At 38.6% G+C, this 27,652-nt stretch overlaps 1 protein-coding gene across 2 annotated transcripts; it reads left to right on the forward strand.

Annotated features, from left to right (window-relative positions):
• The first annotated feature begins 350 nt into the window (after positions 1–350).
• On the forward strand, positions 351–27,652 carry AGTR1 (angiotensin II receptor type 1). 2 transcript variants are annotated; one of them, XM_065844791.2, is made up of 4 exons: positions 351–562; positions 6,152–6,269; positions 9,203–9,341; positions 21,070–27,652. In XM_065844791.2, the coding sequence occupies exon 4, from the start codon at positions 21,091–21,093 to the stop codon at positions 22,168–22,170; it is 1,080 nt and encodes a 359-aa protein (XP_065700863.1). In that variant the 5' UTR covers positions 351–562; positions 6,152–6,269; positions 9,203–9,341; positions 21,070–21,090; the 3' UTR covers positions 22,171–27,652. The 2 variants fall into 2 exon arrangements, with proteins under 2 accessions (XP_065700863.1, XP_065700862.1); XM_065844790.2 differs by having other exon boundaries at positions 353–562; positions 21,038–27,652.

Consider the following 27,652-nt stretch of genomic DNA (forward strand, 5'->3'; position numbering starts at 1 on the left):
TTGCGACCCCTACTTCAGAAAGCTGAAGGCAAAAGGAAGGAGAGGGCGTCCCACGCCCACCTCTGGCAGCCTGCGCTGCGCTGGCAGTCGCCCCCCCCCGAAGTTACACAGGTCCCTGGCTCTGCGCTGCCATGCCCAACGGCGGGACACACCGTCCTGCCCGTCACCCGCCCTGGGCTGCCCCTCGCTGCCGCTGGAGCCCTGCGGACCCGCCGCCTTCGCACCGGCAGCGGGCGGGGCGGCTCCGGCAGCGGGCGTGCCAGCCGCCGGGGAAGGGGGATGTAGAGAAGGGGGGAAGTAGGAGGGAGACGGGTCAGAGGGGTCCGTCCCGGGAGATGGGTGGAGAGAGACAGCGGGCGAGCTGGGCTGTGCTGCAACGCCCCTGCTATAAATGGAAGGGCCGCGCAGCGGAGCGGGAGGAGCGGTGCGGCCGGGAAAGGAGAGTGCGGGGAGCCCAGCCCAGCCGAGTCTGGTGCGGTGCCAGCGCCGTCGGGGCTGAGCCGCCCGCCCCAGCCGGGCTGCGGCCGCTCCGTGCCCCGAGGCCGGCCCTCCGCGGAGCCAGGTAAGGCGCGTCCCTCCGGCTGCCGCGGGCGCGGGGCGGCCCCTGAGCGCCCGGCCAGTTGCCGTGCCGCTTCTCCCTTAGCCCTCGGGAACACGCTGCCTGCCCCCGGGGCACGGCCGGCGCTTGTGGTTTGTCCTGCTGAATTCTTACTTTGTTAGATCAAGTTGGCTGAGGAAGGTTCCGTGCTGGACAAAAGGCAGGCACGGAAGCCCTGCTCTCTGGCTTGCCCTTCGAAGCGCGCTCGCTAAGCCCACACCCTGTATTTATTTTGGAGACAACTAAATGCCCTCCAGACTCCCAGCCACGCCGCGTGCGTGAGCTCTCATGTCTTGGCAGCAGCTGGAAGATAAAGCAAAGGCAGCCTGTGACAGCAGGCACAGCGCTGGGAACAGAAACATCTCACCAGCGAGGCTCTCCCCAACTGCCTTAGCGGCAGCGCAGTTACCCCTAGTCAAGATCAGATTTTAAACTCCTGATGTAAAGCAATTTAAAAACAAACAAAAAAACAGTAAAAGTGATGCTGATTATTTTTTTAGACTTTAAGCAAAGAGGTTACACCAGTTAGCAACTAGTATTGGTTTCATCAAAATTGTATAGCATACATGCTCCATAAGCAAACATCTCTTTTCTACAGAAAAAAAAAAAAAAAAAAAAATTGAGTGATCTGCAGCCAGAGATCAAATTTTAGTTACTAAAAGTTAAAAATGCTTCATCTTTCTTTCCCCGCTTTCCATCAGTCAGCTCCTAAACTTAGCTTTGACTCTCAAAAATGAAACTGGACTAGGGTTCCTCAACATGTTCAGGTGAAACCCTGTAACATACTTACTGTCCTTCCACACTGCATACACTAAAACACTTAAGATGCTATCACTTATTCACAGGCACACAAGCCCTGTATTTTTCTGAGCAAATCAACTTGCATATCAGTACCTAGATAAGTAAATCAAATCACAGTGCGTACAAGCAATAAATTTGCAGGATTCAGTTATGCCCATTTCTATATTTCTGCAAACCCCCTGGAATTAATGAGATGTATGGCAGTGACAGCAGGATTCTGTCCAGAGCAGCCAACAGTTCACTGTAAATTTCCATCACTTCTGTAATTTTGATTGTGTGGTATAGCATGTAACAGGCTACTAAATGGGCCCAGTGAACTTACCAACCTCAAAAAGGGATGAAGTGGGATTTGGTTTGTGGGGGTTTTTGTGTTAGTCTGGGGGTTCTGTTGTTGTTTTATTGTGGGGGGTTTTGTTTGGTTGGTTTTGGTTTCTTGTTGGGTTTTGGGGTGTTTGTTGTCTTTTTTTGTTTGTTTGTTTGTTTTGTTTTGGGTTTTTTGGGGTTTTTTTGACCAGGGAAGGGGAATAGGGGAGTGTTTTTTTCACTTGCATGAACCCACACCACTAACATGATTAGACTTTTGGCTGAGTAGGAGTGAGCATGGCCTGAAGCAGGTAATTACAATGGTGATGTAGATAGGCTTTTAGTTCTGTTTTACTGACAGAGGTATGTTTCACACTCCTGACTATGGCAGCCCATTTTGCTTGTTGTCACCATAATCTTTTAAATTACAGCATCTTTCAAAAATATGAAGTGCGTACAAGTTAAGCTTTCACTGATGTATTAAGAATTTTTACAATATGCCTTTCCAGCAGAAACATGGAATTTCTGTACACCTTTCCTCTCTACAGCTTCAGCTACATAGCAGAGAAAAGATCAGTTATGACTTTAGAGTCCTCCTTAGTTCATGTTGCTAAACTGAGAAAGCAAAGTGGTCCTATTTGGTTAAGAGAGGGAAGTCAACATCATTAAATTTGAGTACAGTTGGTTTCATTCTCCCTGTAGTTTTGTCAAAGCGCTAGATTGAAAGAGTGTTAATTCTTAACCTGGAGGAGAGCAGCAGTGGGCCAGTTTCCGATGGTGTGAGACGTCCTGCCTTCCTGCTCGGAAACAGCACCTTGCTTGGGTTGGACTGTGCGTGCAAATTGCAGCAGAAGTCTCTGGTTTAAAAGGCAGTAAATACCAGCCTGAAATGTCAGTATCCACAGCACTGCTGAAGTGAGAAGAGTGCTACCTTTGGGTTTAAAATGTCACAGCTCTACAACCTGCTTTTTACAGTCCACTTAGAACAAAAAGATGCATGAACTGTATTTGTGTTACCTGCTCAATGAATAATATCTTTAACTGTAATTAAATATCTGAAAATGTATCTCATTTCCCTTTGCTGTTCGTAAATACTATAAAATCAGAAGCTGAAAATAAATATGGTGATTTATTTACACTTTCTAGAATAATTCTGTTGAAATGTATGGACTGTGTTTGCAGACATATGTCTGCATATGCAGATGTGTCAGTTAATTCCCATTAAAAATTTTCATTCAGATAATGAGCACTCACTGCATTTTCCTACACTCCTAAGTTTTCTGCACTGTCATAGTTTTTTCTGCTGTATTTGTTAAAGGAACACATTTAGGTAGTCCTTTTCTCTGGCACTGCCTATGGTTCCTTACTACAGTTCCAGTAATTAATATGGCAGCCTGAAGTTCCATGAACTACATCTTTCATTACACTGTTCTAGTTAAACTCTTGTTTATGCAAAAGTGTAGTATGAGTTGAAAGTGTTTTAAGCTGTCATGAGTTACTCTGATTTGCTCACTACCTCTCCGTTCTCTCTGAACCTTCTTGAGGTCCAGAAACTACTAGTCTCACCAGGAGTGTTAATAATCTCTCCTGTGGCTACCATCACTCAAATTTTAGGGCACCTAATAATACTGTGAGAAGCATCCATTTGTTTCTGTGTGACTGACACAAATCTCTGTTCTCCACACTTCAAGTCTCCTTTTCTGCCTTGTTGAGTTCGTAGAAGATCACATTCTGCCTCGAGTTTGATAGAGAACATGGGCTATTTATGCATTATTTTAATCAAATACTATGTCTGAATCACATTTCATGGGTAACCTTGTCCTTTTTTAGTTGAATTTAATGGTTATCTTCCAGGAGACACCTCAATAAGAGGAGAAATAGACTAAAATTTAATTTGGTTGTGTTATGCCTAAAGCTGAGTTGTGGAAAAGAAGATTATCAAGATTCATCAGCATATGAATAGATCCACTTGGGCAGATTATTGATATGCCAAAGAAAGTAGCCAAAATCAGAGGAGGGTAGTGAGCAGCAAAGCAAAGCAAAATAAAGCCCTCACCTATTTGTGACATCAGTGTATCTCCTCTGGCACCCAAATGGCCACAAAAATGATCAGAGGTATGGAACAGCTCTGCTATGAGGACAGGCTGAGAGTTAGAGTTGCTCAGCCTGGGAAAGAGAAGGCTGTGGGGAGACCTTATTGCAGCTGTTCAGTATTTCAAAGGGCCACATAAGAAAGATGGAAACAGACCTTTTAGCAGGGCCTGTTACGATAAGACAAAGGGTAACGGTGTTAAACTACAGGAAGGGAGATTCAGGCTGGACATGAGGAAGAGGTTTTTTTTACACTGATGGTGATGAAATGCTGTCCCAGGTTGCCCAGAGAGGTGGTTGATGCCCTGTACCTGGAGACATCCCAGGCCAGGCTGGACGAGGCTCTGAGCAAACTGATCTGGGTGAAGATGTCCCTGCTCACGGCAGGGGGGTTGGACCAGATGATTCTACTAACATCAAGAGGGGTCTGAAAGTTTAAACAAAATTTCAACAGTTGTTTCCTTCGGTGTAACTAAGGGACTTGGGCAGTTAAGTGAAACTGCACAGGTTGAGTGAAGGACACTACTTATTTGATGGGCAATAGGATGAGATCTGTGCCAACAAATCATAGACCACAGAAGAAAAAGGGAAGTGAAATAAACACTGGCCTCACAGTTAATCTAGATTGAAATGCTAGTTAAAGAACAATTACACATCAGACCTCTTGCAAATTCTTAGATCCATTGATATGAAACCATCATTTCTGTCCAGAAAGAGGAAGGTAATCTCAGAATCCATTCAGAGTTGCAAGTCTGGTAAGACTGAAGAGTTTACAGCTGTGAGGTCTAGATCAGGTACAGCCTGACCACTACAGCCAAAAGCAGTCTGCTTGTATTGTAGGCTCTATTGCACGTGTAGCTAAATCTCTAGCTTTTGGGTAATCTTGTTTCAGGTTTTAAGCTTTATCTAGCTTAGTGCCGATATTTGTGCCTCATGCTCTCAGCTGAGCAACAATTGCATCGGAAGTGCAGTAGTTCAGATGTTGTATCCTAACATGTGTTCCTCTCAAATATTAGTTAACAATTTTGCAATATTCTTGGACAATTTGTCCTAAGGGAGACTGTGGTATTTTTAAGAAGTTAGCCTCTGCATTGTTAGGATCAGGTTTGAGGACTTACGTAAGAGAAAATTGCAGAGCATCGCAAATAAAGTTTTAGAAATCTCGTGGAATTCTGAAGAGAAAATGGAAGATGTGGATCATTTTTGAAGAGGGGGAAAGTAGAGGGAAGACTAAGTTTTTTCTTTTCACTATTTTAGGATTAGTTTCCAATATGCTAACAGGAGTAAACAGGTTGCTATTGCTGAGAATGGAACCGCAACTGCTTACCAAGACATGATGCATACAGGTTCTACTCCAGAACGTTACTGTTTTCCAGATAAATAAGAGAACAGTTCTGGAATTAAAATTTTATGCATATTTAAGATTTTGGCATATATACACAAGGTGAGTTCAGGTATATCAGAGAGTTTTGAGTAGGTGACAACGTGATTTACTCTTAGAGCTTAAAGGTATTCTAGACCTCATGTATGAGGTGCAAAGGCTGCAGCCTGCCAAACAGGAAGGCTCCAGCAAAGCTTTCATATATATAGCTGCTATTACACAGAAAGTTACTAATCACAGTATCATTTTCTGTCTCCTTGTTCTGGCCCTAAAAACCCTGCAGTGAAAAGCAAGCCAGTAAGAAGAAATATCGTGGCTAGCAAAAGCTAAGTCTCTTTCCATCAACAAATTTGTCTCCTAACATCACTTTCACCAATAGACAGTCATTGTATTCAGAGCACTCATGCCATGTTCTGTACCATCTTCTAAAACTTACCCTTTGCCAAAAAAAAAAAAAAGGCAGATGACACAGGTTCTCCTGGAGTGCATTTTGCACGTTTTAGGGAATTTCACAAATCTGACAAACAAGGGAACTTACGATACTTGAACATTATTTTTTCACCTAAGCTGTAGCAAACAAGTGAAAAGAAGTTATCTTGACTGTAAGTCCTAACAGCTGTGATTGTTTGAGGCAAAGCACATATGAAATAGAATGGCCGATCTAATCATTTATGGCCCTCACATAAAGAATGGATTACGCTAAAATTACTTTGAGCTTTCAAGTGAATTGCAACTAAGGGTAGGAAAATATCATGCTCCAAATAGCATGCTGTTAGTATTCTGTGTTGGACCATCATCTGAAAGAACTACAGATTTCGGGCTGTCAGGTGTCTTCTACAATTTTCATTCCATTTGTTTTTTGCTTGATAACAAAACTGTCCAGGTATCCACTATATAACAATGCTAACTAGTATGCTTGGTTACTATTTGGGGTGTTTATCTCCTTTTATTGTAGTTGAGTAGCATTTCTCTTATAGGCACAGAAAATTGGTAATAACTGAAGACGACCTCACAGCAGGAAAGTGAGATCAAATTGGGAATGCATCAGTGAGTGGCATGATTGAAGACAAGACAAGAAACAGGCTACAGCAAAAGGTAACTGGCATTATCTAAAGAAACTAGTACTGAATTTGGGCAAGGTCAATATTTGGACAGTATTTCACTATTTTAGATGAAAGCTGTAATTAGAGTTATGGACAGAACAAAGAATGATGTAAGCAAACACCTAATTTCAGCTAATTCACCTATTCCTTTCTTCTAGGTTATTCAAGTTTTTCAGTTACTGATAGATTGTTGGCTAGTGGAATCTAATAATCAGTAGAGGAAGTATAGGAACAGAAAATAAAGCAGTATTCCTGAGTCCTCTCAGTTTTCTGAAAATTGAGAGGGATTCACTGAAAGAGAGTACTGTGTCTCAGCATTTCTAGCTCAGAGGGACCCATGCAAATAGTAAAACATTCCAGAAAACCACTGAACAGCTGTACTTTTGTGTTGAGGGGCTTACACAAGGGAGAAAAATGTACTAGTTGACTTCCCTAAAAAATGTTCTGTTGGCAGTTATCCTCCATTTAACCCTGCTTTAGCATCAGCACAGCCTGGCCAGACCCTTTGCTTGAAGCAAGCAGCACACAGTGTGCAAAGATGCAGCCCAAGCTTGCTTATTGGGGAACCATGCACGCCCCTCCCAATCCAAGTTTATAGGCTTATGTTGCCCTTTCATCTTTTTATTAATAAAACCCTATTGGTTTTCATATTTTCTCTCCTTTGTCCCCTCACTCTTCTTACTCAAGCCTAAAAGTTTATACAATTTTACTTCCCCATGTGCCACAAGGTACATGGAGTGGTGGCAGACCAACTCTTGGGCTCCATCTCTGGCAGTTGCTTAGGATTTTCTCCCTCCTCAGGTTCTTCACTTAATGTACAACAATGAGAAAAGGAAAGCGTGGGACAGGAATTGGCATCTGTTTTCAAAGTGGATCTCTAGTTCCACTGTTAGATTTCTTCCTTCACTGTTTTCTTTTTAGCTTTGTTATTAGCAGCTTACCATAAGACAATTAGTTTTTCTTTTTCTCAAATCAGGTTTTATTCTCAGATATTTCTTCACCAATGTGCTACCTAAAAAGCACTTCAAAGGAAAGGGGTGCAAAAATATTTCGCATTTAAATACATTTTATGATGCTATTCCATGTTCTTAAACATACCGTCAAAAAAAGTCACGTCAGTACAGGACAGCCACACATCCAAGCATTTGCTCAGCTCAGTTGGTAATTTTCCTAGCACTAAAGTAAAACTTATGTGGCATCTTCTGGGGGGCACAGCGCTACCCTTTCTGAGCATCTGTGCAGTTCTGGTTGCTTGAAAACCAAGACTGAACTCTGTTGAGGATTCACAGGTTCACAGTGTCATAGCTTAGCTCACACTCTGGCCGTAACAGCCTTCATTGTTTTTCCACCTCTGTTGCTGGTTCTCTGTACCCACAAGGAACATCTGAAAGCCAGCAGTGTAAAGAGAGTTCACTAATGATTTTTATTTTTCAAAATAGAGTAATAAATTTTCCTTTGAAAAAAAAAAAAACCAAACACACAACAGGAAACAAGCTGTACAAATTTGACAGAACATCTATTTTGGTATCATTCTATTAAGTTTGCTGCCCTCTAGACAAAGCACCAAGGATCACAGTATCTTTTTTTTTTTTTTATGGGCGATAATACCTTTCACACTGACAGAGGTTAAGGTGTCTGTATTCAACCTTTCATTCTCTTTGATTAACCCATTAGGACCTCACTAGTCCAATTGACTTGTACAAAAATCGTAGATACATTACTTGTCGTGATATTTGGCTACTCGCATTTTCTTCTAGTCTTCATAATGATCTGCCCTTAACAGAAGTTTTGTGTGAGGGAAAACACAATTGGCCTCTATGTTTTCCACGTTATACTTACTAACAGTTACAATGATACTAACTTCCCCTTGGGCTTAGTTGCATTACCATTTTAAAAGATTATTTTGGTCTGAATAAACTCTTGTACTTTACCAGTTACTCCTACTGTTTTCTTTCCTTTCTGCCTTTGGTTCCCTTTTTCTGACCCTAATGAGGTATTCATTAAGAAGCCTCCATGCTGATCCTTTGCTTTTAATCTTTTAACTTTTCCCTCCAGGCTGTTCCTAACATTCTCATTTAAGGAAGAGAAGGCTTTTCTGAGGCCTATTGCCGTTGTGTGAGATTTTTCCCACTGTATGGATATCTAAATTAATTATGTAAAAGGAAAGTAATCAAGTGTGTCAATCAGACACAGTGAAACAAATCCTATTACGTATTGCTGGATTGTGACACATGGAAGACAAAGCTTGCTCCAAACAAAGGTGTTGAAATCCAACACCGTTTCCTTGCATGGAAATCCGCAATACACATGCTTTTGCTTCTCCAGTGAGACAGACACTATTTTTTCAATGTGAAGATAGAAGGAAAGAAAAAAGTTCAATGTGAGGTTTGTTTTCCCCAAAGCCATAACACAGAAATCACTATCCATGGTATTGGAAACATAGTGGTAATCTTCCACATCAGTTAGTTTAGTTAACGTGACAAACTTTAGTGATACCTGTGTGTCTCTGTTCACACAGATATGCTGCATCTGCATATGTGCTTGTTTTCAGCTAATGTTTTCATTACTCAAAGCAAAAGCTTCTATTGGTCACTTTAACCACTTTAGTGGTCGGTAAGAAACAGGGATGTGATTTTTTAAAAGGTTTTTAGAGAGGAAGTTCTTTTAGATATCAATGTGCAACATGAACTACTCCCAGCCAGCTTGTCTAATTTCCATTAGATTAGAAAGTGTAACACTTCTGTTTGACAGAGATCTCTCAATTTCTGGAGTATAAGCAGAGAATTTTACATGTTTCTTCTCTCTCCCACTTTTTGACAGATCAGTTGCATTGCAGATTAAAAAACAAAACAACTGTATTGCTCTGCACAATGCATTTCTAAAGCTTGTTATTTATTAGCTTACACCTGCCTTCTATGTTTGCAGAGGGAGAAAAGTAAAAATAAAAAGCACATCCTGCAGAAGAGACTGCGTATTATGCCTGTAGAGCTCTCTCTCATCATGGCTCCACCCTGGTGATTTAGCTTAACGGCAGAAAAATGTCCTTTTGAAGATTAACGTATAGGTAAGGTCTCACCTGAGAATGTTTCCATGCATGTCAAAATGTTACTGATTTGCTGCAGGTCTGGGAACAAATATATGTACGTAAGCTCTCTTGTAGCACCTTCCTTACTGTTTTACAAGAAAACACAGGAAGGCAGTTCCTTGTACTAGAAAAGTAGAAGTAATGTTATCTTGCAGAGTTCATTGCTGATCATAGCTCACTTTTAACTAAGGAAAGTTGCATACATAATGTTTGGCTCTGCATCTTCTAGCTTAGCAGAAAAAGAGTGACATGGCTGTGGGAGAGGAGGCAAACAGCACTGTGATCTCTGAATAAACTAAACTACCAGGCCAAAGCAAGGAAGTATCTGTTTGGACTAATCTGAAATTCCACAAAGAAGCCCTATCACCTCCCATCTTTTTAGACAAAATTATCAGCTGTGGCCCCTGCCCTTTCCTCCTGCAAATATCTTTGCCTAGAGGAAGCAACAGAAGTCTAATTAAAACCTTGCTTCCGGTAGTTTTGTACCAGGAGCACCACTGATTTTGAGTTACATCTTTCACAGTAAAGCTCTAAAACAAAAAAGCCAAAGAACTTGCACCTAGATTCAGAAAAAATCCTTCTCTTAGAGAAGCAGGTGATTTACTTCATGAGGCAACAGTTGCAGCTTTGACCTTTCCATTCCATTTTCTATTGTGATCTCTGTCAGTGACAGAAGATTCTGCATATTGTTGTTGGCCTGGCACTCGTGCATCAACCACTTCAGAACATTACCATTTCTAAATCAGATGCACAAAATCCCATTTTCTGCTAAATTATCAGCCACCACTAATATGACCAAGAGTTTAAACTTATGCAAATTTTACCTGTTTTTACCCATAGGCTGGTAAGTGTATATACAGTATCTGGACTTTCACAGAGCAGATGGTAATAACCGTCTTACAGCCAGTCCTAATCTGGATATACCTTTTTTTTTTTTCCTGCTTCACTATAATAATACTTGTTTTCCATCCATTAATGACACATGTAATTTTTCTTATTTTAATATTAATGGAATTCGAGACACGTTTTATCCTTTAACACATTTTTTTCTCCCTGAACCAAAAAGCAGAAGAGGCCTGGGTTTTGTGACACACTCTGTTTCATTTCAAACACATTACATTGCAGTACAGCTACCCATAATAAACCAAAAGATAAAGCCATTTGCCTTTCTCATTGGCTCACCTCAATAAAACCTGGAAGGGGGGAGAATCTTCACCATAGGAAGCAGAGGAGTCTGGAGAAGGGATCTGTGGACCCGTTGCTTCTTCACAGCTGCCTGTGGGAGTAGCAACATGTCCCTGTAGAAAAACAGCCTGTGTTGCAGAAATTGCTCTGGCCAACAACCGTGTTAAATGATGCACGTTTCTAATATTTTAGGCTTCAAATTAAAATACAACATGTTAGAGTTTTATATGCTGCAAAAACTGTGAGGAAGAGCCAATACGTACACATGTCCTCTCATGTCCTGGAGTCAGCAATAGAATAAGTCTGTGAGTAAGGAATCCCATTGAGACAGTAATATTTTTGGGGCTCAGTTGTACAAGCCATAGTCTACGTGACCAGTTGTTACTCTCAAGGGCCCAAAACATTATTTAGATCACAACTGTGAACGTCAGATGATGAATCCTGTAATGCAAATAACCACCTCTAAAGAGGCAAAGATTTCATTTGACCAGCTAAGATTTATGTAGCACTCCTAAGGTTACTAACCCTTGATTCCTTTCTGCTGTATAAAAATAATGTACATATGCTGTGAGTTTCATGGCATGTTTTAATGAAAGAGGGGCTAACGCTTCGTTTTCTACCAACACTGGTGCACCTAATTCATTAAAACCTTTATGTTTGGACTCCTTAGCACAACCCAGCCTTCTTTCCTTCACCCACCCAAAATATTTGTCTGCATCTTCATTATTGCCCATGCCCTTAATATCACACTGCTTTGAAAAGACACTATTCACACACCACCAAAACAGCAATAATCTCCATGAGATATTTCCTGCATTTGCCTGATTTCTTCTGTAGTGACCTCAGCAGGAGTTGCATCATCCCCTCCAGTGGGGGAAGGTTTCCAAAAGCGTGGCTGAGTTTCAAGAGCTTTGTAAAGTCTACGTGATAAAAACACATGGTAACTAAGTGCTTTTCTAAGTTAGCAAAAGCAATGTTGTTTTTCAACAGTCTGTGCCTTTTGCAGCAGCACCCTAAAGCACCATCCTTTCAGATATTTTAGGTAACAGAAATGCATCATTTCTGCTGCAGGATCTTTGATATTTGTAGACTCCACACTTTCCTGTTTTCAAGAAACTGGAAAGATAAAAAGCTCAGAGTGGGACAGTGTTGCATTGAAAGGCTAGCCCCAGCATTGCTACAAGGCAAGTTTCTTGATGCCTCAGTGAAACTAGAGAAGGAGCAAGTGGCTGAAGTACAGACAGGTGAGCCAGTTTGCTCACAGAATGAGACCATGCCAAGAAGAAAAGAAATCCAGAGAACTTGCTTTTCCTTGAGCACTGGAGATTATCTCATTTTGATAATCACACTGACACCTTTTACAGTAGTTTTGACTTTCCAAGTGGGCATAAAAAACTAAAGATCCTCAGAGTTCTGTAAAGGGTGTTTACTTTCAAGTACTGTTTCTACTTGTCAGAGCCAGGTCTGACCTCAGCAATTCTTGGCACAATTGGGACCTCCAAGATGCATCTAGAGCTGAAACTATTGTCTTTATGAATTCAGATATTGGTAAAACCCAGCAAAGCAACAAGCTAATTGCCTAGATGACATTGTGCTGCTCAGAACATCATTTCTTGCAGTATAAAAGAAAGATTCTGTGTTGCATTTAGAGCAGTTTGTGGAAGTAGCCTTGATTCCCCCAAAAAGGCCACTCCCAGGTGACAGCTACATTCTGCTGGACCAGTGAAACCATTGACTAATACCGACAAGATCTAAACAGTGAAACTAAGAAATCTTTAAGTGTTGGATGCACAATGACATTCACTCCAGCAAGAAATAAGAATGACCAGAGACCAATGATACTCAAAACAGCATGGAAAATGTCATGTAAGCCTTTACTAAGCTTGACAACACAGTAATACAACACAGTATTTCCCCTGTGAGCTGGGAAAGAAGAACAGTAGTTATTGCTATTTTCATATACTTACATAGGCACCCACAAGCTTCAGTGAAGATGACCACATAACCTTAAATACAGATTGATAGGTGCATGAAATATTCAGTAGGTCAAATTGCAATCTTATATATGATCTGAAAGGAGGTAAGACACCTCACACAGTGTATCTGGTCTCTGTTCTGTCAGAAGAGGCACGATTTCGGATAGGTTTTTTTTTCTTTCTTGCCTCTCCACAGCCTCTTTAATACCAAGCTGAAATATAGACCTAGATCAAGCATAGAATTAATGTAAATTCCCTTACTCAGGTTGAAGGAGCTCACAGTAGAAGCTCATGGTCCATTCCCGTTGGAAATAATGTTGCCAACAGAAATTTTAGGTGTGTGGTTGAGTATCCAGATAGGATGTGCACTCCTGTGTAATGAAAAAAATACTTTAATAAAACTTCTTATTCCATGGAACTGAGCTATCAGAAGAGAAACTTAAAATTCATCAAGTTATTTCACTTGCACTTAACAAACCTAAATTTGATTTCTATCTTTTATTAAAAATGATCACATGGGGCACACTATATTTTATATAGGCAATTCCATCTGCAATAAAGGAAATGTGTTAATCCATTCATTTACTATCACTCAGAGAAAGTAACTGTGCTGCATGTAACCTTTCACAGTTCAAACTAATCTCACTTTTATTCGTTCTGGGACTTGATGGCTTAATTCCTGTTAACTGTTGACTCTTTTGGGTACTTTTAAATACTCTAAAGATACTACATAACCAGGCATCAAACCTGAAGTTACAAATGTGCAGTAAGCTGTATATTAATAATAAAACTGTACTTTATGTTGTGTTGCCTTCTTTTCACGTCAATGCTGAAAACCCTAGAAATTCTGGTCCTACCTTGATCTGAAATAGATTTGTTTTTCTTTCCTAGTATCTAATGTGCAGTAAGTGGCATTGTGAGCTATATGAGCAGATGACATGTCCCTGAGAAGCAGACTTCACATTAGCCTGCTGATTATTGATCATTTTTATTTCCTAGGAGAGCATCATTCTTCCTTTTCGGTAAAGCCAATGGCCAAAACAGAGGTGCAAAAATGCGTGCTGGATTGATGGTGGTAGCTAATGTGCTCAAAGTCTTAATATGTCTAAGTGTCTTCAGCCTCTTTTACAGAAAGAGGCAATTCTTTACCCTGTGGTATAAACAAGAAGAGTGACTTCCTCCTGCTATAACACTTAACTTTTTGTATTTAAAAACTAATTCAGCTATAGGTTTAATAACCTAGATAAGGAAAACCTTCATTCTTGGCAAGACAGCACAGCTGAGGTGACTGGGACAAAGATAGATCACATGAAGATTCACTTTTCAGACATCTTCTCTGAAGCTTAATTTTTTCTGTTTAGTTTTAGAAGTACTGAACTAGGAGTATGGAGCTAGAGATATATTTTACTTTGTTTACTTAATTATCTTTTCAGTTTTAAGTTACTGACATGCAAATAATTTTATATTCATCTCTCTTAAGGATATATAATACCTGAAACATACTAAGCACTAGAGAGTTTGCAACACAGTTTGTGCAGCCCTGATCAAAGAAAGAAAACAGATTGTTCTGATGGATAAACATGAAAGAAGGAGACCAGAAAATTATGTGAAAAATCTAAGATATCTGGAGTATTGGGTACACTGTCAAGCCAGAATCAGTGCTCTCTAAAACCAACACCTCCCTGATCTTCCCCAAGAGAAACGCACTAAAAATTGATAATCCTTCAGTGTTTTGAGTCCAGTTTTGTATTTATTGGACCCAAGAATGTTTTTCCTCCCCTTAACAGCAGAGAAAACAAAATTATGTGTGCATAGAGGAAAAGCCCTCAGAAAACAATATTTACTGTTAAACCTAAATCTAGAGGATTGGAAAAAAGAAAACTACAAGCTAAAATACTGAACTTATTCTCAAGTCAAAGATTTTTGGCTAACCGTAAAGAGTACTCTGTGGGTCAATCAGTCAACAACCTTTTATACCAAAAAAAAACCCCAAAGCCAAAAAATCCACACCACTCTAATGATGGCCACACTAGCGTTCACTAAACCATTAAGTTCTAGTGAGGTTGAGAAACTCTAGTGAAGTTGAGCAATCCTTCCTTGGCACTAACATCTGCAAGTAAAATTTTATAGCAATATGTTCATCAGGATTTCCAAAACAAAACCAAAAACAAACCAACAAACAACAACCACCACCACCATCACAAAACAAAACCAACAACAACCACACACAACCAGACAACATAAAAAACTCCACACATAAACAGGGAAGGAATTGGTAGAGTTAACTTTGGCTGAAGAGCTAAGTAGCATGAAGAAATATTTCCGATATTTCTGGACTCTGTAAGTAAAATGAGAGTAAATCGAAAAATTAGTCCGAACTTTCACTGCTGCTGCAACTGCCAGATTTATAACTGTGACATTAGTTCAGTGTAGGCTGTTAAAAAGAGGATGCAGAAAATGTGTCATGTATTACACTATAGTATTATTAAGCATTTAATGTCCAAAAAAAAAAAAAACCCTTGGAAAATTTTATTCGTCACAGGCCCATAAATCAGTGTTTTACTGATGGCCTTTCACTTATGCCAATTTTTGCCACATCTATTTCTAACACAAAGTCCTTGAATGTGCAAATGAAAGATTAGTTTTCTTTACTCTGTGTTTTACATCTAGCCAACTGCTTGCTAGTTTTCCATCTCTAGATATCGCTTCTATTCTCTATAAACGCTCCTGTTTTTAGCAGCTTCAAGATATGCTTGTACCCAAACATCCCGTAAGTGCAGAGAGATACAATGACACCGTGTAACCCGTTTGACATATATATAGGACATGACACTCATTATTTCTACTTATCTAGCACAAGACATAGTTAATATCTTTTTTTTTGTTCTACTTGCTCATCTACTAATTTAAATAAAATAAATATCACTGTAACACTAGCGACTGTTCTTCTCCATCTGGATTGAAAGCTGTTTGCCCTTAACTAGCATTAGAAAACTATTTAGGTAAAAAAATAACTTGAAACAGAGTAACATCATCACGTACTGACACTGTCCAAAGGGGTAATGACAAACTTAGGTGTATTGGTAAAAGGGGGGGCGGAGATAAATTTGTTAGCAATGCTTACATTTTCAAATGGTGAAATTGTTTACCATTCACAAACTACGTATAGCATTTGTGGTCTAAAAATCATCATTTGGGTAACCAAAAATGTGTAGGCTCACATTACCCTTCAGGTTCCACACATTCCTTAAATAACTTACAACAAAACAAAAATTCTGAAGTGGTATTTTCAACAATAATTATCCTTTTCCAAAAAGGAAAATATATGTTTGACTGAAGTTAACCTAGAATTACCTGGAATTACTTTCGAGAATGGCTGATATTTGGAAAAATAATTGCACAATTAACAACATGCCGAGTTAGTTTTAAAATAATCTTTTAGTCTAATGAGTAGATGTCACTATTTTTCCATCTGCATTTTTAAAGTAAACTATACATTTAGTCTCCCCTTAAAAATATTCTTTTTAATTTGGCTCAGAAATCTTACAGAGTTTAAGCTGCATATGTCTTTGAAAAAATAAAATATCAGGATCTTGATCCATTACTTCAAAAGTGCAAGGATTGGACTGAAGGTTAGAAAAAAACTGGAATGTACTAGAGTAAAGGAAATTAGACATAAGCTACCAGATATTAAAACAGACTTAAAACATTTCACTCTGGTGCATTATACTTTACATAAGTGCAGAAGTGCAGTGACAGGTATTTTGCCTTGTGTTTGTGTCTTAAATAATCTTGCTCCGGCAGGGGGATTGGACTAGATGATCTCTTGAGGTCCCTTCCAATCTGTGATTCTGTGAAGGGGATATTTTGGAAACTGATGGCACTTGAATATAAAACAAAGCAATTCTTGTGTTTTAAAGTAGGAAATACAGACCTCTAGTGGTCGAAATATATACTACGAGTGAAACTTCAATTTAAATGTCACTATACTGGACTGTGTTACTTTCCTTTTCCTTTATATTTTCCTCCCCACCATCAGTCAAAAAATCACACACACCCTCAATTCCACTGTTCAGTCATTCCACAAACATTGATTTTTCCCAGAGGAAAAAGTCCTTTCATTTGTCCTTTTCTCACATAAATTTTTTGACTGAAACTGAGTACAGCTGAAAGATACTTGGGAAGCAAGGGGAAAATTAATGAGAGCAGTCTATGAAAACAAACAGAAGAGAGATGTTCATTCTTTTCAGAACAAACCATGAAGCCATCACATAGAAGGACAGACTCTTTTGAAGTATGCTGGAGGAAGTAAATACAGAGATGTTCTTACAGAGAAGGTCAGAGTACATAAATAGTTCACATTTACAAGGCAGCAATAACTGGTCCTCTGCTAGCACAAAACAAGTAATAAGCAGTTTAGAATTTTGGTGTTATAGAAGAACCAGATCCTAGAAAGATTATATGCAGCTGATAATGCAGCTATATAGAGCCAGCACAAAGGAAGCAGCCCAGCTTCAGTTCTTGCAAGGGGAAGGCACAGAGAATCCATGTATAGGTTAGAGAATTAAAAAGATAAATACTTCAAAATAACATAATTTAAAAATAAATAAATAAAGGCAAACACACCACAAAATTAATAGCAATTTCAACAGACTGGCAGTTGCTTTATGAAAGACTGACCAGGAGGACAGCTATTCAACACAAATGCACAGGCCAGTCCTGCAGGTTCCGTTTGATCTCATGTCAGACCATCTCCTGATCCAAAATTGCAAAAGTGACAGCCAGGCTGACAGTAACTAATACAGATCTTCTGAAGCTTGCTCTGTTCTTGGCGCTCATGAACTGATGTACAGACAGTGTTCTGGTCCTGTGCTGTTTATAGCAGTTCCATTTCGGTAATATTATGATTTGCTATTTACCTTGAAGTCAGATGCTGACTTCTGTGGAAGATGGTGGCAGCGATGAGAGGAGTTTGAATTGCGTGCCTTTACTTATGCAAGTGTTTGCATTTCTTGCACCCTCCACAATTCACCTATCAAGTCTGGACTAAAAATACTGAGGAGAGCTGTGAGTTGGGAATACAGACTGTTAGAAGGAAGAGCAGAAATAAGAGCTAGGAGAAAGGTGAACCTATGGGTTCACAGTGGTACTGCTCAGGAACTCCCAGAAAGCAGAGAAGATGCTGAAGTAGGCATATCAAGTAGAAGAAATTATATTGTTTTAAGGCAATGAGGATAAGGGGTTTGTTCTGCTGGATAGGAAAAAAAAAAAGTCTGTGAAATAAAGCACGTGGAAAGTGTTGCTAGTTTCTCAGCAATTAGAAAAAGCCAACAGAAGAAGTAAGGAAAGGGGAGGAACTCTCAAGTTACAGGAGAAAAGCTTATGCCACCAGAAAGAAACATAGCTAATATGTTGAACATATTGTTCCAAAAATTTTTCAGCCTCTCTTCTCCCTGTGCGATAATTTTTACATAAAAATAGAATGCGTGATCCTTTTAAACATGGAAATATCTTGTCATTTGTGAGAACAGCAAATAATCTACCTACCATCAGAAGAAAAAAAAACCTCATATTACCTGACAGTGGGGTGACTGCACTATGGCAGATTGGTCAGCATGTGTTTATTTAGTCTTTGTCAAAGCAAATGTCAAAACCATTTTTGTTTAAAATATCACTTGTGACACCTGCTTTCCTATTTATAGCTGATGAAGTTCTCGTAGGAAGCCACAGTCAGTGCTGTCTTATCTTTCAGAAGACAAAGTGCTGTTTACCTTGCGTGGGCTTGGCTTTCCTTGTTGTTTCCACAGGCAGTTTAATTAGAATGCATGTTCACCCGACAGAAACAATGAATGGAGTGGTAAATAATAGTTGGTAGAACAGTCTGAAGCGTTTCATTATCAGTGACTTATTATAATCATTGTAATTTAAAAAGATAAAAGGTCGAACAAGACAGTAACATACAACAGGAGTTTGCTGCTCACCAGATAATTTGCTTGAGATTGATGTTGCCACACTATTCACAGTCCCATAAATTCAATCCTCTTAGAAAAAGCTCTTTGTATATCAGCCTTAAAATGATCTAATTATCATTGTGTTAAGTCATTTGACATCCTTTAAATGGAATTACGAATGTGTACAATTTCAATACTTGCATTTAACTGGCCAGTGGTTTAACCTGCTCTGGCAGCATAAAGCTGTACCAGCCATCTATTTCCATGGAAGGTTTTTAAACAATCTATTGTACCTCCTACATAGAGGTATCTGCTTTGCATAAAATGTAGATAACCACAATCCTGGGACAAGCAGGTGAACTGTGGCAAGTGAGAACAACAGCAAAAAATGACAGCAGTACAGAAAAGAAATCATTGCCTGTCAGGAGTTCCCACCACCGCAGCTGCCGTCTCACCGCTCAGCACTGCCATGGGCCCCTGCCTTCCAGAACGAATTGCTTTCTTCTCCCATGTTGAAGCTTTTCCTAATGCTCTAAAATTACAGATGTCCTCAAGGCAGCAGATCTGCCTGAGGCTAGCTCTGGAACTTTAAAGTTTCCAGGAAATTTTAAAATTCAGTTTGGGATTAGCAATGTCTGTGCTTCAGGTGCAAGGTTCTTATGAGGTTCATTCTCACAGCAACATTCAAACTGTTTTCAGATATACCTATAGCAATCCATATCTATTTGCCCAAAAGCAAAAACGTGTTTCTGCTTCCTTTTAATTTACTGAAATAGTGATGATCCCTTTCTTTATTAATTATAGTTGCTTAGTACAATTTTAAACTGATACCAAACACATCCTTTGCACAGTTCCATTGACTTCAGTGTTACACCAAAACCTTTAATTCCAGAAGGGTTACAGTCTTACATGGGTAAACTGGAATATCATACTATTTCTTGACCAAATTCCTGATTCTTCATGGGAGTTATTCTGCCCAAACAATCCAAAATAAGCTCAGGTAATTTAGCGCCTTAGCCTGATGCAAGTTTCCAAACTAATTTTTTTTTTTTTAAACACATCTCTGAAAATGTGGTATAATCATTATTATACTTTCTTGAAAGTACATATGCTATGAATTACATCATCTAAAGCTACTACTGGCATGAAAAGGTACAGGCCACCATATGGGTAGAAAAGGGAAATTAAGCAACAAAACAAGGAAATACAGAACACAGAGGAGTGAATGAAGTGACCATGAGAAAGTGCCTCAGCACCAACCACTGCACAGAAACCACCCCACCGAAGCAGGATTATTCACCTTCAGCTACATTTGTCTCAGCCACTGAGCCTGCCAGTCCGTACACACAGAGCAGGACGTGTTTACCAGATAGTACCACCAATTGGTTAATCTAGTCACGGAGAAAGGGCTTGCTGAGCCTTAACTGGGCCTTGATTTAACTTACTGCAAGTCTGACTTGAGGTAGTGATTTTCTTAGTACAGTCTTCACTACAGTTTCTTACTGCTAAGTTTCAGACTGTAATCTCAGTGAGTAAGTGAGCAACAACCACGATAACAAATAGACCGCCCAGCACCAGCATAGAGCTGGGACAAGGCAAACATTGCCAGACCTTGATGCTGCAGAACCTACTATCACTTATTGTCACATCTCCTTGGGCGCTTTCACAACCAAGGGATGAGATAAGAGGATTTCTTTATCTTGAAATCTTTTTATTGTTGTTCTCCCTGTCCTATGGATAGTGTGACCTTCCATAGAGCCAAACACCCTATATTCTCTGATGTGGCACATTTTGAAAGCCAAGGGGTTTTGCTCAGGACATATCACAGTGCCAAACACCACAAAAAGTGAGCAACCACCTCCATAACAACATAGCTCATTGTTTCTGAAATGACAGGTATTTTTCTATCTTTTTCTGAATGCATCTCTACTGCTCAAGGTCTTAGGCTGTGTATATTTAACTACATAAAAGTGACTTACATTTATAAGGGGTTTATTTTATTTTTAAAGCCAATGTATTTCACTTGGTCTGTGTTTCAGGCAGCACAGGTTGGGTTTGACTGACGGCTGTCAGGATCCTGCAGACAGCAATAAACACTACTCTGTGATAATTACTACCCTTTTTTTTTAATCTCTACTATTTTTTGGAAGACTGTCTATTTGTAGAGCCTTGAAACAATTTAGTATCAAAGTCACTCACAGTTACTATCAGCTTGCTGAAGTTCTAAGTCACTTTTTTTCCCTCATTAGTAGTTAGATACCAAGGGGGTGGGTAGGTAACTTCTGAATATTTAAGGTATTTACAGCAAAACAGAACGCTAGATTGTGTGTGTCTTCATTTATGTTAAAAAGCATCTAACAATGTTCAACCAGCTTGTAACATTTTTAACTCTGTTTTAATCTGCAAAGTCTGTACGGAAATAGAGAAAACACCTAAAAATAGCTTATTTTTAAATTCAAAGACATTGACACATTGTGTTAGACACAAAAACTTGTCATTTAACTGAAACTTTTGAACAATTAAATCTGTCATGAATAATATTTTCTTCCTCTTTCCCCCCCAGATGTGAATTTTGTATTTTCTCCCTGAAACTAGGGTACAGCTGAGGAGATCGAGATGGTCCCAAATTACTCTATTGAAGAAACAATTAAAAGAATCCATGTGGACTGTCCTGTTTCAGGCAGGCACAGTTACATCTACGTTATGGTTCCAACTGTTTACAGCATCATCTTTATCATAGGCATATTCGGGAACAGCCTGGTTGTTCTTGTCATTTACTGCTACATGAAATTAAAAACAGTAGCCAGCATCTTTCTTCTAAACCTGGCACTGGCTGACTTGTGTTTTTTAATAACTCTGCCGCTCTGGGCAGCCTACACAGCCATGGAGTACCAGTGGCCTTTCGGCAACTGCTTGTGCAAGCTGGCGTCGGCAGGGATAAGCTTCAACCTGTACGCCAGCGTGTTCCTCCTCACGTGCCTCAGCATCGACCGGTACCTGGCCATCGTGCATCCCGTCAAGTCCCGCATTCGACGCACCACGTTTGTTGCCAGAATGACTTGCATTGCCATCTGGCTCCTTGCCGGTGTCGCCAGTTTGCCCGTCATCATTCACCGTAATATATTCTTTGCTGAGAACCTGAACATGACAATCTGCGGATTGCGGTATGACAACAATAACACAACGCTCCGGGTCGGGTTAGGCTTATCCAAAAATTTGCTGGGCTTTTTAATTCCTTTTCTGATCATATTAACAAGCTACACCTTAATTTGGAAGACCCTGAAGAAGGCATATCAAATTCAAAAAAATAAACCCAGAAATGATGATATTTTTAAGATGATTGTGGCAATAGTATTTTTCTTCTTCTTTTCCTGGATTCCTCATCAAGTGTTCACTTTCCTGGATGTATTAATTCAACTACATGTAATAACAGACTGCAAAATCAATGATATTGTGGATACGGCTATGCCCTTCACCATTTGCATCGCTTACTTTAACAACTGTTTGAATCCCTTTTTTTATGTTTTTTTTGGAAAAAACTTTAAAAAGTACTTTCTTCAGCTAATAAAATACATTCCACCAAATGTCAGTGCACATCCAAGCCTAACAACAAAAATGAGCTCTCTCTCATATCGGCCACCAGAAAATATACGCTTGGCCACTAAAAAGACTGCTGGGTCTTTCGATGCAGAGTGATGCACTTTGTAATTCACTGGTTTTGAACAACCCTGTGAATGAAGCAGCAAGAATGACAAAACTCATCTGCAGTCCTGAAAGTCACGGCTTACTGTTCATTGCAGAAACATTAGATCACCTCAGAGAAATCACACCGTAAAGGTTTGGGAGTCACCTTTTATTCTACACTGTTGAAGAGGACTGCTTGGCTTTTGTTTAGTTTGTCTTTACTGAAAGCAACATAAATAGTGGACAGGCACGTCGGAGTCTCCATCAGCATCCTGCCGTTTACTCAAAACTACAACAGAAGGGTAGAGAAAGCTCCTAATTTAAGTTCAGAGATCTTTGTAAAGGAAGAGCTTGTATAAATTCGATGAATTAAGAACGACCTGTTTCACATTAACATGAGCTATTCCAAATTGTGTTCAAGGAGTTGATGAAGCTACACTGCTTGTTTTGTTGGTGTTTTTTTAAATGACACAAATGTCATATCATATTTATAATATATTTTCAAATATATACTATATATAGAGAGGCCCAATTTTAAATTCAAATGGAAATTTATGGTACTTGAAATTGGTCTCATTCTGATTTATGCTACTATTTTTCATTTTTTAAATGGCAATTTTTTCATAATAATATATGCAATAAAATGCAGATTTATTTATTAAATATAGAAGAAATATATTTTTAGATTTATATTCCTACTCATAGATTTCAAACATTGCTTCATAATGTACGCTTATATCCCAGTGGGTATTTTTATAGTAGTTTTGAAAGAAAAAGTACATACACCCCAACAAAAATGGGGTTCATTCAACCTTTTCTCATGATACGCCACATGGATTTTGAAGAATATTACTTATAAGAATATTACTTATGGAGTGGTTTGACTCCATAGTGACTAAAAATAAAATTCTGTATTTGAAAACATGAATTTGGGGGCAGAGGTGATCAGAAAACTTCAAACTATTTTTGTATAACCAGTGTACTCAGTGAGAGAAATTACCAACTAATCAAACCCACTCAATTTTCCAAATTCCTGGATGTTTAATAAACTTATGTTCTGATAAGCAAAAACGTGACAATGCTTATATTACAGTTTAAGTAATAATGCTTTTAGTCACATCACAAAACATCTGAGACCAAAATCTACTCTTGGCTTTTTACAGAATTTCTGTCCATTTATACAAAACTAAAGCCTAAACTATACACTCCCCATATAACCTTTTTTTCTGTATATGGAGCCAATTCAAATCTATGCTAGCATAAATCAGAACAAAAGTCAGGCTCAAACTCTCCGTACAAATGAGGCGGGAAAGGTGATAAGCACTCTAAGAAGTTTAAACCAATGATTTCCTCATATGTCCTTTTTACCTCAAATAATGAACTCCAGAAAATATTTACTCTTGATTCACACTCATTTATTGTCTTCAAAGAGAAATGAGATCATAAGTACTTTTTGACATAGCAAAACTCAAGAAAAATTCCAAAACTTTACAGACATCTTGTAGACAATTCTATCACCCTTGAAAATATGCAATATTCGTAATCTTCAGAAATATACCTCTAATGTGGTTTTGTGTCAGAAAGCAAGTGGTTGGATTATCTGTATTTTCTGATTAGCAGTCTCTCCCATATATGCAAATAACATTTTAAATTGTGTTTTACTTTAGGAAATTATTTTAATGTAAAACAACAACAAAATATATTTCTGTAGTTTAACACTTTAAGAAAAAACAGGACTACAACCAGGTTTGGGAACCTCGTGCCTCTTCCTTCTCTTTCATTCCCTTATTTTAATGCAAGTTTCTTCAGTTTTGCCTTTGTTCCCATTTTGCAGCTGGAAGAACAATCTCTACTTACATACGCCACAACACACTGTGAGGATTCACTAAAACTTTTAAAGCTGTATGTTTTTAAAAAATCCTCTTTCATTAAAGGTTGAAGTTAATTTAATTGCAAGATAGTATCTCAAAATTTGAAACCGAGTGTGTCCTTTAAAGACAGTTAAATTATTCCTATTACACACAATGGTTTATATTTAGTTTATATCTATCCTTGCATGTGCATGAGAGACAGGGATTTGTTAAAACCAAATATGGCAATAATCCCATGCATTATAAATGTAGTAGCAGTGCCTCAGCACTGGGTAAACTGAGGAGGGGTCCCTACTGAGGTGCAGGTAGGAGATGGGCAGAGTATGTACTTGCCAACAGAGGAGGAGGGAGTAAGATTTGGCTCCATGTGACTTCGCCTTCTTTGGCAAACACTGGGTTAAGCCATCTCAATTTGGTATCAAAATAAGAAGTTGCTATGTATGTTTAAGAACAAACTCCCACTATCTTAAAGGACACAAAGATAATTGAGATGCAGTAGTATGCTGTTATTTAAAAAGAAGTATCCAGAGTGCTTTTCATTCTCAGGCTGACCAAAAGAAAATACTTGACAAACTCTTAGTCTGTCCCTGTACTCTCCTGGTGTGAGGAACTCAAGCCAGTGTTACTGGGGACAGGATACAGCCAGCCCTAAATACAAGGATCACTACTCCAAATCTATCACTATTATATTCTGTTGATTTGTTTGAATGGTTTCCTTCTGCTGGCAGAATAATTACTAAATTACATTATGTTTGACATGCACATGCATAATATTTATTTCTTTTTATTATGCAATAGTATTTTATATGACTCATGTTTCATGCTCTGCTCTCTACTTACCCATTATATGCTTGTCCTAAATCATACTATATAATCTGCACTGGTTAGCCTAAATTCCAACAAAAAAATTACAGATATAATAGGGATTAATTTGACTTGTTGGCTTCACAATTTCCTCATGTTTACATTGTTAATCAAAATGTTGCAGAGTACAAGGCAAAAAGTCCTTTACTTTACTAGAACTACTATTTAGGTGATAGTTTTCATCATCTGCTTGAAACTGTGACAGCAGCAGAGAATATAGTAGGATTCCCAGGTTTGGTTTAGTTTTCTTTGTATGGCTTCAGCAGTGATTTATCTTACTGACCACCTTTTAAACTATGCTGAAGTGCAAGTGTTCCCAGGGAGAAATTTGCAATGGAAAGGAAAAACAAGTACTTGGGAAGGGGCAGAAGATGGCCTAAAGCAGGAATCTGCTGATTTTGGAAATACTTAGTGTTAAATGTAAATACTTAATTTTATTTTTGCAACAAATTAAAAAAACAAAAACAAAAAACCACCACACACACACGCGCAAAAACAAACAAACCAAAAGAACACAAACAAACCCCCACAACCACAAACCAACACTAAGAATAAATCTCTCAGTTAAGTAGTAAAACCTAGAAAGTTCTGAGAGGCTCTTAAGTTTCTTCATAGTGTCCTGCTCAGTTTGGAACATATCAAACCATTTTTAGCGTGCTCACAAGGTCAGGGTCTCCAGCTCTGCTCTTCTACATCACATTACAGGCTTGGCCAGACCATCATCCCACCAGCTTGTGCAAAGTGATGAGGCTGTTCTATCAATCATCGAGTCCATCTCAACAGCGACCTCACTACCAAGGCTGAACTAACAAATCTTCAATGTTAATGACAGAGCTGTCAAGCTCATTGTCACTGGCGAGTTCTGCAGATGTGGCGGGACACTCACGAAATAGGTATGGATCACATTTGAGAAGAGCGCTGTGCGATCTTTTTTAGCAGAGTAGCTCCATGGTCTGCAGCTTTAAAAGTACTTGGTAAATTAAGTAACAAAAACTAGATATTATTTTATTTTAAATGTTTTTGTGCAGTCATAAATTGTGAAGTGCTGAATGTTAATATTCTCTGTTTCAATAGAAATAGTTATATATTGTAGAAGTTTACTACTATAAGAACTTTTATTGTCTGAAGTATTACTAAAAACATACACGCTATCAATAGATGTCTTTGTGAAAGCCATCTCCACTGCTGTATTAATCCACCCAAAGCAAAGAGAGATGTTTCTCTGTTACTGTAAGTGCTACACTATTATTGGTATATCTATAGCTATATCTCTTAGGCAATATCATCCTTACCAAATTATTTCTATGTAATGCTGTAATATTTTAAACCACCCTTTCTCATTCCTTTTAATCCAAAGTCTAACCCAGCTCCCTCTAAATTCTTGAGAAGAACAGGCTGTGTCTGCACTTCAGAGTGGAAAGGCTACGGGGCAAGCTCCAAAATCACATGTAGAACAGCAGTTCAGTAACTCACTTGTGTTTCCCAGAACTGGCTAAACTAATAAAGTTTCCTTGGAATGGATACTTAACAAATTGGTAATTTTCCTATATACAGATTAGAGTTTAAAGCAGAATTTCGGCCTAACTTTTTAGGAGCTAAATTAAATTATAGGTACAGATTTACCCAGAATATTATATCAAATACAGGATCACATTACATTATGAATAATGGCCTTGAAAAGCTAGACTGACACTGCCTGTAGCCGAGTATTCAATGTAAACACATCCACTTATTTAGAATAAGCTTTGGTGTCTCTAAGGAGCACCACATTGTACAGTGGCTTCAGTGGAAACAGGACCAGGTTGCAGCATAAGAGAGGACTGGTGCCTTTTTCTTTTTCCAAAAAAAATAGAATGGATCACATTTTTCCAATTCAAATTCAAATAAAACTGAATTTAATCTTGAATATCCCTAGTAAACTGTACTTCATACTCTGTTTCATACTGTCACACACTGGAAAAAAAAAAAGTCAAGAACAGTTAAAAGCTGGGTCTATGAAATTCTTATAGCTTATCTACTTGAATAACTTATTTTTATGTATTTTAGATATTCCTCAGCTTCATCTATTGGTAGTGCTGTGAGGCTACAGTCAAGCACAGGCCCTGGTACAGGAGAAGGTCATGGACACAGAGACATATGATCCCTTGGATCTTTACAGCCTAATCAGAGGGTGAAAAATTGTTCAAATAGGGTAGAAAGCAAAGACCGTTGCTAAACAAATAAAAAACCCACATAGATATTTCACCCTGCTATTAAATAAAAAAAAAAAAAAAATTTAAAAAAACTTTTAAAAAGAAGTGGGTCAAAAAGCTTCTCTCTCATAAGAAAGCAAAGAGTAGAAAAGAAAACACTGAAAGGTTTTACGTTATAAGCAAGAAACAATTTACACATATACACAAACAGACTTTCAAGCATCTGCAACTAATATTCTCAAGTAAATGTAAACTCAGCCATTGTTATGAAATTGGGTAACCAGAAATGTAGTCAATGGATGTATATAAGATATTAGCAGCCAGTTTTTCACTATTGACATGTTGGGGTTTTTTTTCCCCCCACAAAAAAAGTTGAATTATGCATTAGAAAACCATCAGATAGTTATATGCCCAGGAAAAGAAGACTATGTACTCCATATAAACTTCCATGAGCTTTACCTACCTAGCTCGAACTCCTCCTCATGCTTAGTTGATCACAAGATATACAAATACACCAAAAAAAAACAACACAGAAACCAAAACAAAAATAAAATAACTTCACAAAAA

The sequence above is a fragment of the Patagioenas fasciata genome, chromosome 9, assembly GCF_037038585.1.
Source record: "Patagioenas fasciata isolate bPatFas1 chromosome 9, bPatFas1.hap1, whole genome shotgun sequence".
In the NCBI taxonomy this organism is placed as follows: domain Eukaryota; kingdom Metazoa; phylum Chordata; class Aves; order Columbiformes; family Columbidae; genus Patagioenas; species Patagioenas fasciata.